This window comes from Sinocyclocheilus grahami, unplaced genomic scaffold (genome assembly GCF_001515645.1).
Source record: "Sinocyclocheilus grahami isolate Dianchi unplaced genomic scaffold, SAMN03320097.WGS_v1.1 scaffold1804.1, whole genome shotgun sequence".
NCBI lineage: Eukaryota > Metazoa > Chordata > Actinopteri > Cypriniformes > Cyprinidae > Sinocyclocheilus > Sinocyclocheilus grahami.
This window is the reverse complement of record NW_015506983.1, coordinates 20575-34541: the sequence shown is the minus strand read 5'-3', so window position 1 is coordinate 34541 and position 13967 is coordinate 20575. Positions and strand designations below refer to the sequence as shown.

The window sequence follows — 13967 nt, the reverse complement described above, 5'->3', positions numbered from 1 at the left end:
TTTCTCTCTCTCTCTCTCGCAATTCCGACGACTTTTTCTCTCTCTCTCTCTCGCTGTTCCGACTTTTTTTCTCAGAATTGTGAGATATAAACTCGCAATTCTGAGAACATTTCAGTCTTTTTTCCCCCCTCAAAATTGGACTAACTCTCAATTGCGAGTTTATATCTCAAAAGTCGCAATTACCTTATTTTTTATTTTTTTTTTAATTGTATTCAGTGGCGGAAACGGGCTTCCATAGGAATGCGTCACATTCTGAAACAAAAAAATAACTTAATCTGAACTTTAATCACCTTTTTTGCAGTCAATAAAATTACAAATATTAAATATATCTCACTATAAATACGAGATCCTAAAAACATGCATATTATGCAAAAATGATTAAATTGGTTGTAGGTGATGTATAAGATTGCTTCATGGTGTGCACTCCGCACCTGAGGACTTTACTGCAGCTGGAGTGAAGGTGTATGTGTGTTCTCGTGTCTGGATTGTGATTATGACATGACTTTGCTCCTGTAGGATGTTGGTGGGGTTTTGAGGAGCTGTTTGAAGATGAGCGTGACGTCGTGGTTCCTGGTGAGCAGCTCCGGCACGCGCCACCGTTTGCCTCGCGAGATGATCTTTGTGGGCCGAGAGGACTGTGAGCTCATGCTACAGGTCAGACATTAAACACACATTAAAGACCAAATATAATTGCATAAATAAATTCATATTAAAAATGTATATTCGAGAAAATTATCGATTTGACCGCACCGTCTGACGAGAAAACTAAATTTGAGCTGAATAATAATGGCATTATTTTATAGCTGAATTGAATTAGTTTCATAATTGATGAAATCTGCAACATTATTGAAGTGAACATTGAGCTGAATAATGACACTATTGTCTTCTGTAGAACTGATTTCATAATTGGTTCATTTTACATCACTAACAGTCAGTTTTGCGATGCTGAATCAGTTTCATAATTGATGCATTTTACAATAACAGTGTCATAATTGTTGCAAAGGTTATCGATTATGAAACCACTTCAATTTCAGCTCTACAGAAGACAACAGAATCATCATTCAGATCAGTTTAGATTCAACTCGGCTCCAAACTGATGAATATTACTACATCAACAGTTATTTTCCTCTGTTACTGTGAAGCGACTAAATTTGAGCTGAATAATAATGGCATTATTTTATAGCTGAATTGAATTAGTTTCATAATTGATGAAATCTGCAACATTATTGAAGTGAACATTGAGCTGAATAATGACACTATTGTCTTCTGTAGAACTGATTTCATAATTGGTTCATTTTACATCACTAACAGTCAGTTTTGCGACGCTGAATCAGTTTCATAATTGATGCATTTTACAATAACAGTGTCATAATTGTTGCAAAGGTTATCGGTTATGAAACCACTTCAATTTCAGCTCTACAGAAGACAACAGAATCATCATTCAGATCAGTTTAGATTCAACTCGGCTCCAAACTGATGAATATTACTACATCAACAGTTATTTTCCTCTTTGTTACTGTGAAGCACTCTAGAAATAAATGTGACTTGTTTTGCAGCTGTTGGAGAGCTTTTCTGAGCGATTTTAAACCGCTCCCAGTTAAATGAATGTTAATTGATTCGGGTGATTTGCAGACAGTAACTAATGGTTTTAAAGTACCGATGTGAATGTGTTCGAGACGTTAGTAGCAGCTCTGTTCATGTACACCGATGCGATCAGTTATAGTTGCTGCCAAATGAGGCTTTTCTCTTTTTAGTCACTCTCAGACGTGATTATCTGTGACTTTATTTACCGGTTTTATTCATGTTGCTGCAGAATCTAGCAGTTTCTTTAATTAAAAAAAAAAAAAAAAGGCTTTGCAAAGTCTTATGTGAAAGTTAAGTCCATTAAACTTTTACAATGATACGTTTTACTTAAATGCACATCAGGGTTATTATAGTAAATCTAAAACCATTAAAAATGATTGGTTATCATATTAAACTAAAACTATTATAAAATGTTTTAAAAGTATGGTATTATAGTAAACTGCAACTTAAACCATAGAAAAATAATTTTAAAAGTAGGGTTGTTATTATAGTAAACTAAAACCTTTTTTAAAAAAAAGTACATTTTCTTTGTGACATAAATTACATTTCAACTGAAATAAAATATTAAACTCATTTTACCTAAGCTACTTGCCAATGCAATATTTCTTATTTTCATTTAGTTTAACTTTTAGATGTACTCAAACCGAAAAAAAAAAAAACGGTAATAAAAAAAAATAGTGCTGTCAAACGATTAATCGCATCCAGAATAAGTTTTTGTTTACGTAATGCATGTATGTGTGTATATATACACATGCAGTATATATTTACGTGTGTGTATATACATTTGTTTATATTCTTATATATATATAAACATTATTTTTCTTATGTATACATGCATGTTTTTGTATTTATATATGCATAATAAATATACACAGTACACATATTTTTGTGACATAAATTACATTTCAACTGAAATAAAATATTAAACTCATTTTACCTAAGCTACTTGCCAATGCAATATTTCTTATTTTCATTTAGTTTAACTTTTAGATGTACTAAAACTCAAACCGAAAAAAAAAAAAACTGTAATAAAAAAAAATTGTGCTGTCAAACGATTAATCGCATCCAGAATAAGTTTTTGTTTACGTAATGCATGTATGTGTGTATATATACACATGCAGTATATATTTACGTGTGTGTATATACATTTGTTTATATTCTTATATATATATATATATATAAACATTATTTTTCTTATGTATACATGCATGTTTTTGTATTTATATATGCATAATAAATATACACAGTACACATAGTGTAAACAAACTTATTTTGGATCGCGATTAATCGTTTGACCGCATTAAACACAAAACTGCTAAAACTTTCAAATTAAAACACAAACAGGAAATAATTCAAAATATTAATGGAAAACATAGGGGGGGGAAACCCGCACTGGTGCACAGAAAGCTCTCGTTCACTCATATGGCACGTGCTGTAAAGTCTGAGCAACAGGAGGGATGAAGCTTCAGCAGAAGGTCGATTTCTGTCTCTTAAACTCAAATCAAACAAATGTCCCTGTCTGTTGTTCTGCTGACACTAGAATGCAGCGTTTTGACTCTGTTTATACAGTTCTGTTCATGTGCGGTTAGTTTAGCACGGCCCTCTCACCGCAGCAGTTTGCTCGAGTCAAAAGCCTCGTCCTGTCTATTCATGCGTCCAAACCTCGGCCTCTCCCTCTCCGCTCATGAATCACATTCCTCACCCGCCGCCAGATCTGGAGTATGTTCAACCACGTCAGAGCAACTCGTTCAAGATGCAATATCATTGACTCCAAAATGTTATGCAATGACGTTGCATGCAACTTAAATGTATAAATACACACTGTACTTTAATTCATATGATGCATGTAAATATTGACAGTAAATGCAAAAACACAAGCTGTAATGAAGTCCCAGAGTCTCTTAGTGGCCCAGAACAATGGCATCAGCTGATGGCCACTAATGAGGCTGTAAATGAGAGTGGGCCGATCTGCTTTGATGCATGAAGACTGCTGACTCCGATAATGCTGGGTAATTGTGCCTTCCTGTGGCCACATGTAAATGTTTATCTTTAAGTTTACTGATGGGATTTTCTCCATGCAATAGACTGTTTTCTGCCCTCATACACTGATGATATTGTGTGGCCATGGCTCTGCTCTCCAGACAGGCCTTCTGTTCTTTTAAACCTCTCTGTCGCGCTGTGTAAATATCTCAGCAGACGTTTTAACACTAAAGGTTGTTTTCTGGCCCTTTGTAGCATTTACATTGGATTTGCGTGCATGTTTGTTTTATGATAAGCTGCTTTCTGTTCTTTGCACCTTCGCAGTCTCGCAGTGTGGACAAACAACACGCCGTGATCAACTATGACGCGTCTACAGACGAGCACCTGGTCAAAGACTTGGGCAGCCTCAACGGGGTATGCATGTTTTAAATGCACTTTTGCTGTTTCTGCATGCACAAATACAAATATGGATTTTATATAAGGCTGCTTGATTGGGTTAAAATTATTAAGATTGTCAAATAGTGTGATTTGAACTACAATTTGAAACATCTTGCATTGCTGCTGCATAAAAACAAATGTGTAAAATCCCAATGCAACCGCAGCTTTCATGCCGTCCTCTGCATATTATACTAGCACTTCAGCTTCTGGATGCACAAATGGAAATATGGATTTTATATAGGACTGCTTGATTTGCTTTAAATGCAGTTTTATCAAATTGTGTGATGGGAAATACAATTTGAAAAGCATCATGCATTTATGCTGTGTGAGAAGTGTAAAATCACATTGCAGCAGCAGCTCTCATGTGTCCTCTGCATGTTGTGCAAGCACTTCAGTTTCTGCATGCACAAATGCAAATAATAGATTATATATAAGGCTGCTTGATTTGGTTAGAATAAATGCAATTTTGACAAATTGTGATTTACAAAATACAAATTAAAATGCGTCTCGCACTGCTTGTTTCACTGTTCAAGAGCACTGCGTGCACAAATGCAAATATGGATTTTATATAGGGCTGCTAGATTTGGTTAAAATTATTGCAATGTCAACAAGTAATGAGATTTTTTTAAAAACTCCAATTTGAAAAACATCTTGCATTGCATGTTTTAATCTTTAAGAGCTGCAGATTTTGCATGCATAACTGCAAATGTGGATTTTATATAGTGCTGGTCGATTTGGTTAAAATGAATGCATCTTTATCAAATAATGTGAGTGACATGAAATACAATTAGAATAACATCATACCTTTCTGCTGTGTGAGGGGGAAAAAAGTGTAAAACTATGATTAAAAAATGTAATAGCAGCTCTCATGTGTCCTCTGCATGTTTTACAAGAGCGTTAGTTCATGCATCCACAAATGCAAATATGGATTTTATACAAGACTGCTTGATTTGGACAAATTTGGCCGGTTTTTTTTTTTTTTTTTTGTTGGGCTGTTTTGCTCTTGGTTAGCTGTTGCATTTGACCGCGTTCGTACAAGGTGCTTGACGTACTTGAATTTGACCTTTTGAAATTTAAGTCTCGGAAAACCCTTGGAAACAGCCATATTTTTGAGAAGGTACTTGAAAAGTAGTTGAATTTTTAAAGGGCAGTATATATGAAATTAGTGTTATTTTTACGCAAAATTAACAATGCAGTGCGTCCGATATAAATACAGAGCCGTTTCGCCTGGCTTCTAGCAGCGCACGAGATCTCGCGATATTGCTCCTCGAGGTGAAAAGCGGTCTCGCGATATTAGTATAAAGTTGAGTTTGTGGTAAACCATTTGATAGTGCTTGCATTAAATTGTTCGGTCTTTTATTGCACGTGCTGTTCGCTTAACATTCATCTGGGAAAACGGTGTGTGTGTTATCTCACTAGATTCATAACGTAAATCATTTATAAACCAATGCCAACACAGGAGAATACATTAACATATTTCTAAATACGCGATTTGTTGTACATCGCGATTTCAAAATAAGTTCAAACCCTCGCTCTGAGTTTGCATGAGGCCAAATATAAAAATTACATGGACTTAAACGTACTTAAATCGCGCTGTAAAGTGAAGCATCGCTGGCGCCCTCTGCAGGTATTTGTTACAATACATAATATACTTAAGTTGTTTGTGTTCATATTTTGTGTAGGCATATTACATTATGTAGGCCTATTTTATCAGTGTTGATCAATAAAACCATGTAATTACTTGGTTTTGGTACTGTATTTGAACCAATTATTATTGCTTCATTGTTAGTTTATATAGAAATAGTCATACTAAAGCCTGTTTTTCACTTGGGTCTATTTGTATTACTAAAAAATATCAGATTACTCAATTGTCAAAGTAATTAGTAGACTACTTGATTACCAAAATAATCATTAGTTACAGCCCTAGATTAGTTAAAATATTTCAAAATACAACTGCGTTGTTTTGATTTGTGTGATTTTAAAAAGACAAATATTTTGCCATTTAAAAAAATGTTTTTTAAATGGTGTTAAAATATTGTCTCATTCTAGTGAACGAAGTATCTGTATATCTCGTGAGCTAAGTGTATTGTCACACACCCTAGTGTTGATAAGCGCTGATATAGCTCATAATTTCCCAAGTGTATGATACAGCTTTCATTCTTCAGTTCAATCATATATTCATGAAAAAAAATCAGTTTGAATAAGGAAAGCGATAACTTTGCCATAGTATCCTTTCAAATGTTAAAGTTGCCACAGTCATTGCATGCTTTTGTGCTGAACTTTATTTGAACCATTTAGTTTTATTAGAATTTGAAAGATAATATCGATATTGTTTGATAAGTGAAATCTCTGATTCTAGTCCTATTTCATTTTGCAGTTTCTGTACGAACCCTGATTAGAGGTCTGCACAGGCTTTAAACTGAAGCCCGAACCCGACCCGTACCCGAGATCGTCTGGCCCGACCCGACCCGGGTGGCACCTTTATTTGAACCATTTAGTTTTATTAGAATTTGAAAGATAATATCGATATTGTTTGATAAGTGAAATCTCTGATTCTAGTCCTATTTCATTTTGCAGTTTCTGTACGAACCCTGATTAGAGGTCTGCACAGGCTTTAAACTGAAGCCCGAACCCGACCCGTACCCGAGATCGTCTGGCCCGACCCGACCCGGGCGGCACAGTTCAATTTAGAGCCCGAACTCGAAATCTTTTTTTTTTTTTTTCTTCTTCACAACGAATAGCCAATAAAAAAAATAAATGCTGTATTTCACGATTGCATGCAACGGTCAGTAAACAAATACATGTGAAGAAACAGAATCATTAAGGCTCGGCCAGTTCGCTTACCAGTTATGAAAGTTTACGAACATCAGGTGCCTCGGTCACATAAATTCTGCCGAGTTTTTGAACGGTTGTATACGACAAGACGATAATTCTTCCATCGTGCAAATTATGGTCATTTTCGTCAGTTAAGGCTCGTTAGCATTCGGCCTGCTTTAAATCAGACACAGAGATGCAGTGCGGTAAGATCGCATTTATTTGAATTAATTATATCATTTATTTTAATTCGCGAGAGAGGGATGAAAGTTGCGTGTGTGAACGTGCATCTGCGCGCCTCTCTCTACAAGCAATGAGGCTTAATTACTTCAAAAATGGCGATTTTTTTTTTTTACCCCCTCACTGCAGAGAAATATAAAGTTGCGAGTCAGTAGCCTGTCGAAGATATTTTACTAATAAAAGTTTCTGTGCTGTGTTGTCATGTGCACTGATGTGTGTGCGTGCATCTATGAAAGCAGCGTAGCCTAGGCTACTGCATATAGTTTTAGTTTAGCTATAACCCCGAACCGAACCCGAAGCTATTCATTAAACATTAACCCGAACCCGGGCTCGGGTCGGGTAGCAGACCTCTAACCCTGATGCAAACGTCCAAATAAAGTGAGCTTTGAGCACTTTGCATTCAACAAAATTTAAAGTGTGAGAAAATGAGTCCCTTGCAAGTGATATAACAGAAATAACACAACTAACATGCTAAAATCTTTTTTAATAAAATTGTATACTGTGTTTATTTATGTGTGAAGTTGCTCTTGTATTTATATTGAATTATCAAGCGTTTAACATTGACAAACCCTTTTTTTTTCATTGCCAGACCTTCGTGAATGACCTTCGCATCCCTGATCAGACCTACATCACCCTGAATTTATCAGATGTCATTCGCTTCGGATATGATATCCTTCCTCAAACTCAAAACCGAATAAAACAAGCGTGTACGTCTGGTGTGGTTTGACTCGGGCCTTTGCTCAATGCTGAGAGCGAAATCCTCTAACCCTGCCGTGAAAATGAGTAACCTTGCAGAAATAGCGTTTGATAAAGAGCAGAAAAGCAGCTTTCTTGTTTATGAGACAGATTTGCCCAGAAGTGTGCTTGAGGACAGTGTTGTGCTCAGCTCGATAGAAACGATGCTACAAGCGATTTGAATGCGGCTCGTTGTTGATCTTGAGCTTTTGTCCTGCTGTTGTTTTCTCTCTCTGATCATTATGGGATGGTTTGTGTGTTTGTTCTTGACCGTTCACACATTCACACATATACATCCTGGAGAGAAGCCAACACAAAGTGCCAGAGGAAGCGCTCAAGGTAGATCTGTTTTCCTGCCTATTCATAAAAATATTCTGGCTTATTTTCAATGTAATGTCTACATGACATTTGTTATTGTTAGTTAAAAAAAGATTATTTCATGTTAGCTCAGGCCCGTTAAATATCAAAATCAAAAGTTGTATTTTTATATTATTAAATGTTTAAATAAATAACAGATTAATAAATGCTTTAGAAGTATTTTAATTATTTATTTAACTAGTTAACTAATGTTAACCTAATTGTTAAGTGTTACCAAAAACATAAATATGTTGCTTGTATTTTTGTTAAAGTACTTGCATGATTTTTTTCCTGACAAAGTATTTCAGCTGTAGTGTAGTAGTAATAAAAATTTAGACAAATTATTATTATTTTATAAATGTATACATTTAATATTTTTTATTAAATGAAGTTGTCTAAATAATAATTTTGCTAAATTTATAATGTTATTAAATTATCTAGATTAAGTTTATATTAATAATAATAATTGTCTAAATTATAAATGTACAAATTTAGACCATTTAATAATAATTATTATTAAAAATAATTAATATGTTCTCTGAATTCCAGCATGAAAAATACACCAGTCAACTTCAGCTCGGTCAAGAGACGCCGGAAACCAAGAAACACATTCAGACAGACGAGAGACGCCAAAACTCGGATGCGTTACGTGTCAAATCAGACAAAACCGAGCGGAAAGTCATCACAGGTAACATGAAGATCCTGTACTTATGAAATACTTAATGTACAGACTCTATTCAGAGTTATATAGATCCTGTCAGCCTTAGCTGTGCCATCCCTTCTTGTTTTTTCTGTAAGCTTTATACTTCAAAAATGAACGTTTGTTCAGCATGCAGAATCTGACCAACAGTGATAGTCATTGTAATATTTGCATATTTGCTGATTTACTTTACAAGTGCTGTTGTTTCTCTCAGGAAGTGCAAGTCTAGTTTGAATATTGCTGGCATTTGAATGACTGTTCTGTCCATCAGTGTAGTGTTAAAGGGACAGTTCACCCAAAAACGAAAATCTGCTGTTAATTTACTCCTCCTCAGGCCATCCGAGATGTAGGTGGCGTTATTCTTCAGTAGAACAGTAAAGAAGATTTTTAGCTAAAGCCATGGTTCTTGGTGATGCATAAAATGCAAGTCAGCAGCTGCACGTCTTTGAGCGTAAAAAAAAAGAAAATCATATCAAGAAACACAATTAATACCGGTGACTCCTGACGATATATATATAGAGGACTTATGAAGCGAAACGATCAGTCTGTGCAAGAAACTGAACATTATTAATTACGACAATAATCCAGAGGAACGGGGAATCTGATTCTTTTCAGTGAACTGGTTCTTTGGGTTTGATTCAATGAATTGGTTCAAATAACCGATTCACCAGTTTGTTTATATAATTATGCAGTGACGTCTCACATACGCAACCGTTTTATTAAAGCACCCAATAATGATTTGAAACTCTAATGTTTGAATAAACTAGTCTTAATCAACTCAGCGTTTTACATAAACCACGAGAAACAAAAAAAACTTTAATTTCGCCCCTTCATTCAAGAGTCCGAACAGGTTCCTCATTTGCAGTCTGAGTGACTGTCAGGCATCTGAAAGTGAGTTTTGATTGAGTAACTTGTAGATCGGTGCTGCGCGAGCCACAGACTGATTCAGTCCAATTTGATGAACTGGTTTACTAAAAAAGAATCGGTTCAAAAGAATGATTCGTTCGTGAACCGGACATCACTCCGGACTACAGCTAATAATAGGGCTGGGTGGCATATCGAGTTTGTACGATATATCTATTTTCTTTATAAGCGATTCGATATGAGGCAATATCGTTTATATTGATGTACAGTAGTTTGATACGAACGCATCTGAAAATATAGCGGAGGACACAGCCTGAGCTGCTGTGGAGAACGTGCATAATCCAATTTGTTCTAAACATGTGATAAGTTTCATATTAAGGGCTTTAAAAACTGGTAAGACATAGTTTATAGTTTTGTTTGCATATTAGTTTAAGCAGCTCGGCCCGTCATATGCTCCGACTGAAAGGCTGCGTGCCACTGACAGAGACTCTAGGCTACTCACGCTGTTTAATGTGTATATTCTCCATCTGTAAATGTTAGAAAGCCATGGAAATATTTCCATTTTTCTGTCAGAAGTGCGTGAGCCTTCTGCTTTGGGATTCTCCGCTAAACTTCACAGACTTCAGTGAAACGGACAGCTCAATTAAATAGGAGCGCAATAATTCTGACTAAAATATACATTTTGTTGAAATATTTGTTGGACTATAAATGTGACATGTAGAATTTTAAACTTGCAAGTAAGTCTATTTTTATGATAGCACTGACTGTAAAGTGACTGTAATGGGTTAATAATCAAAATAGCCTAACGCAACTCAAATTTTTAGTTTAGCGAATTTAACTTCCAATTTAAAAGCCTTATTTTAGTTTTTAGATTGCGACGTTACAATGTGATTTTCACACTTTTTTGCACATAATATAAAGGCTTACATGGTTACGTTCACTTTATTTGTATTCATAGCCTTTAATATGCATTTTGTTGGATAACATTGGGCAGTAAGGTGGCTGACTAAATACTTTTTTGCCCCACTGTATGTGTGTATGTATATGTATATATATATATATATATATATAAATACAGATTTTTTTTATTTATTTTTATAATCCATATACAAAATTGAAAATACAGAGATGTATATCGCAACTCGTCCAAAAAATACAGAGATATGAATTTTTGCCCATATTGTTCAGCCCTAGTGATAAATCAATAATGATAATTATCGCAATATAATTATCCTCAATTAAATATGAAGAGTTCGATATAATGTTTGTGGCAAAAGCAGAACGAAACCGCGCTACTCATTTGAAGCACGCCACACGCACCGTTTATCCGCTCGGATCAAAATTCAAACTACCCAAAATGTGAGGAGCGTTATTTGTATCTAATATTATTGTATTATTGTAGACATGTATTAAATGAGTAATGGACTGTAATTACAGTATTTTTGGGATTAAGTTATAGCATGTGTGCATTTAGCCTAATGTTTTAAGACTACTGTTTTTCATACAGATACCTAGAAGCCATATAGTTATCTTTTTACCATGGTATTGAGGTGTGCTATACGTGTCGTTTTAACTGCGTTTATCATAATTTAAATGTATGCTGCTATGGAAGACCAAAAAAAAAAACTTTCACCATATAAAAACAAAAATCATATCAAAACAAAAATTTGCATTTGCATCCTAACTCAAGCTAGTAACGTTACTATTATCAAATGTATAAAAAAGTAATATTATCAGGCAACACAAACCTGTTTGTTGATTTGAAACAATATCCCATGCAGAAACTAAGAAATTAATTGTTCTTTTAAGGTATTTATTTTAAGGAAAATTAATGGTATAGTTTCTACAACTTTCACTTTGGAGCAAAAATATGGCTTTAAACTTCAAAGAAATAAAGATTTTACATTTATCATGATATCGACTGATACGAAAAAAATTGTGATAATTTTTTTTGGCCATATCGCCCAGCCCTAGCTAATAGTGTTAGAAATAATATTCTGTTTCTTGCACAGACCAGTCATTTCGCTTCATAAGACCTGAGTATATCATCAGGAGCCACGGGGATTAATTTTGTCTTTCTTGTATGTGCTTTTTTGACTCTCAAAGCTGACTTCCATTGAATGAATCACCAAGGACTACAGTTTCAGCTAAAAATCTTCTTTACTGTTCTACTGAAGAAAAAAGATATCTACATCTGGAATAGGCCTGAGGATGAGTAAATTTGGGTGAACTGTCCCTTTAAGAGCCAGGGTCTGTGTTTGATTTGGAGGCGATTAATCGGTTGAGGTTGGCATTGCCCTGCTGCAGGTGCTGTGATGGGATTACTGTTAAACCAGCGCCAGACTCTCCCTGCTGATCTGTTTGGACTTGTTTACTTCACACGTGTGTCTTCATGCGCACAAGAGCTTGTGAAGTCAATCAGCACCATTACTAGTGCTCATACTGAGGGTTAGTGAGGTGATCAAACCTCTAAAAACCCAAAATCGTCAATGAACAGCGACTCACAGAGAGACATTTGTTCGCTGCTCTTAAAGAGGGACAGTGCTGCTCATGGGAAAATTAGGTGTTTCACGGTTAAACGAACTGGAAGGCCTGAATCATCCGGTGAAAACAGACTCTGAACCTCTTTGTAGATGGAATGTACATTTCCCAAAAAGAAAACTTTCCAAACTGCAGGTTGTTCGTGGGCTGCAGTGTTATTTTAGTTGTTATTGAGCTATTTTATATTTTATTTGCTATGTAATTTCTAGTAGTTTGTGTCTATATAGGTTTAATACATTTTTATTTTAATTTTAGTTATTTTAGTACATCAAGTGAGTTTAGCTAATATTTTTAATTGGACTTTATTTGTGTTTTCCGTTTCCATTTAGAATTATTTAAGTCTTAGTAATTTTGTTCTACATTTGTCATTTTTATTATTTATGTCTATTTAATTTTTATTCGAGTTTAAATTAATATGACAAATGTTGCCTTGGCAACTAGCCGAAATCAAATTTTATTTTATTTCAATAAACTTTTTTTTTTTTTTTTTTATAATTCATGTACTAAAGTATATAGTTTACTCAAAATAAATGTAAGCTTTAAAATGCATGCATTTTTAGATGGAGCTAAAAGCTAACAGTAAAAACTCTCACAACGACTGAGAAAGTCTCTGTGGTTTCTGACCTGGTCCTGCCCAACTGACTCATGGGATTGAATCATGTTTTAGCATGTTTTTCCTGCTTCAGTGCTCAGTAAATCTCTTACCCCAGTTTTAATGCTCAAGTTTCTTTACACTGGAGTCAGAAACTGTTGCGCACGGTTGTCTTTGACCCTCCTGTAGTGTTTGGCTGTTTGTGTCTGTGCTGCTAAATGACACCAGAGTGCAACATGTGAACTTGTGTGCCGTCGTTCTCTTTGATGATATTAAACAGTGTCACCGTGACAACCGTGTCCATGCTGCGGCTTACTTTAACCAGCGTGACTGGTTATCTCTGGCAGACAGTAGCTGTAGATTAGCGCAGATCGCTCTGATCGGGTGGAGTCGACACGCTGCCAGTCTGCCATTTGTTAAATTACTGTTGCTTTTCTAAGGGCTTCAGGCCAGACGTGCATAATGTGCATGAAAGTTTTGCCAACCATTTCATTTGGGTTTTAAATTAAGCTGTTGTGCTTGCTGGCACTGACATGAGTAGGGTTTTAAAATTGTTTGGTTGTTTTTAGTGCTGTCAAACGATTAATTGCGATTAATCACATCCAAAATAAAAGTTTTTGGTTACATAATATATGTGTGTGTGTGCTGTGTATATTTATTATGTGTATATATAAATACAAACTAGTGGTCGACCTATATCGCCAAAGGCCGATATTTGGCATTTTTCAAATATCGGCATCGGCCGAAAAGTTTTTCCGTTTGGCCGATGTGTTCGAGGTGGGACTTTTATTTTGACGGCTCGGAGAGCGGCAGCGCCTGAACGCAGTGCTCACATTCTCCCTCTTGTTTGCCGTCGTAATTAACAGTTCTGTCCACAGACAGAAGTCTGTCTAATCAGATAGAATGGTTAAACAAAGGAATTAAAATGTATACAAAAAAGTATTATAACGATTGCTGTAATAGAAAGGCAAACATTATAATACTTTCTCGTTTGCCGTCAGCATTCAGCAAATATGCATTTATATCATTTAAACAAATCTTTGAATGACTAATGAACATTTAATTTCACAAACCTTGCAGACTTAGTCGAATCTAGTTGAGATCTTGTGAAGTGTGCATGTG

At 35.3% G+C, this 13967-nt stretch overlaps 1 protein-coding gene across 3 annotated transcripts in view; it reads left to right on the top strand.

Moving 5' to 3' along the window:
- The window catches only part of LOC107572737 (centrosomal protein of 170 kDa protein B-like), a 33675-nt gene that overhangs the window by 2684 nt on the left and 17024 nt on the right, over positions 1-13967 (top strand). For all 3 annotated transcript variants that reach the window (XM_016259174.1, XM_016259175.1, XM_016259173.1), the window contains exons 2-6: positions 517-654; positions 3889-3978; positions 7646-7724; positions 8072-8130; positions 8698-8836. In XM_016259174.1, coding sequence (XP_016114660.1) covers positions 550-654; positions 3889-3978; positions 7646-7724; positions 8072-8130; positions 8698-8836 — 472 coding nt within the window. In that variant the 5' untranslated portion in view covers positions 517-549. The remainder of the gene's footprint in view (positions 1-516; positions 655-3888; positions 3979-7645; positions 7725-8071; positions 8131-8697; positions 8837-13967) is intronic.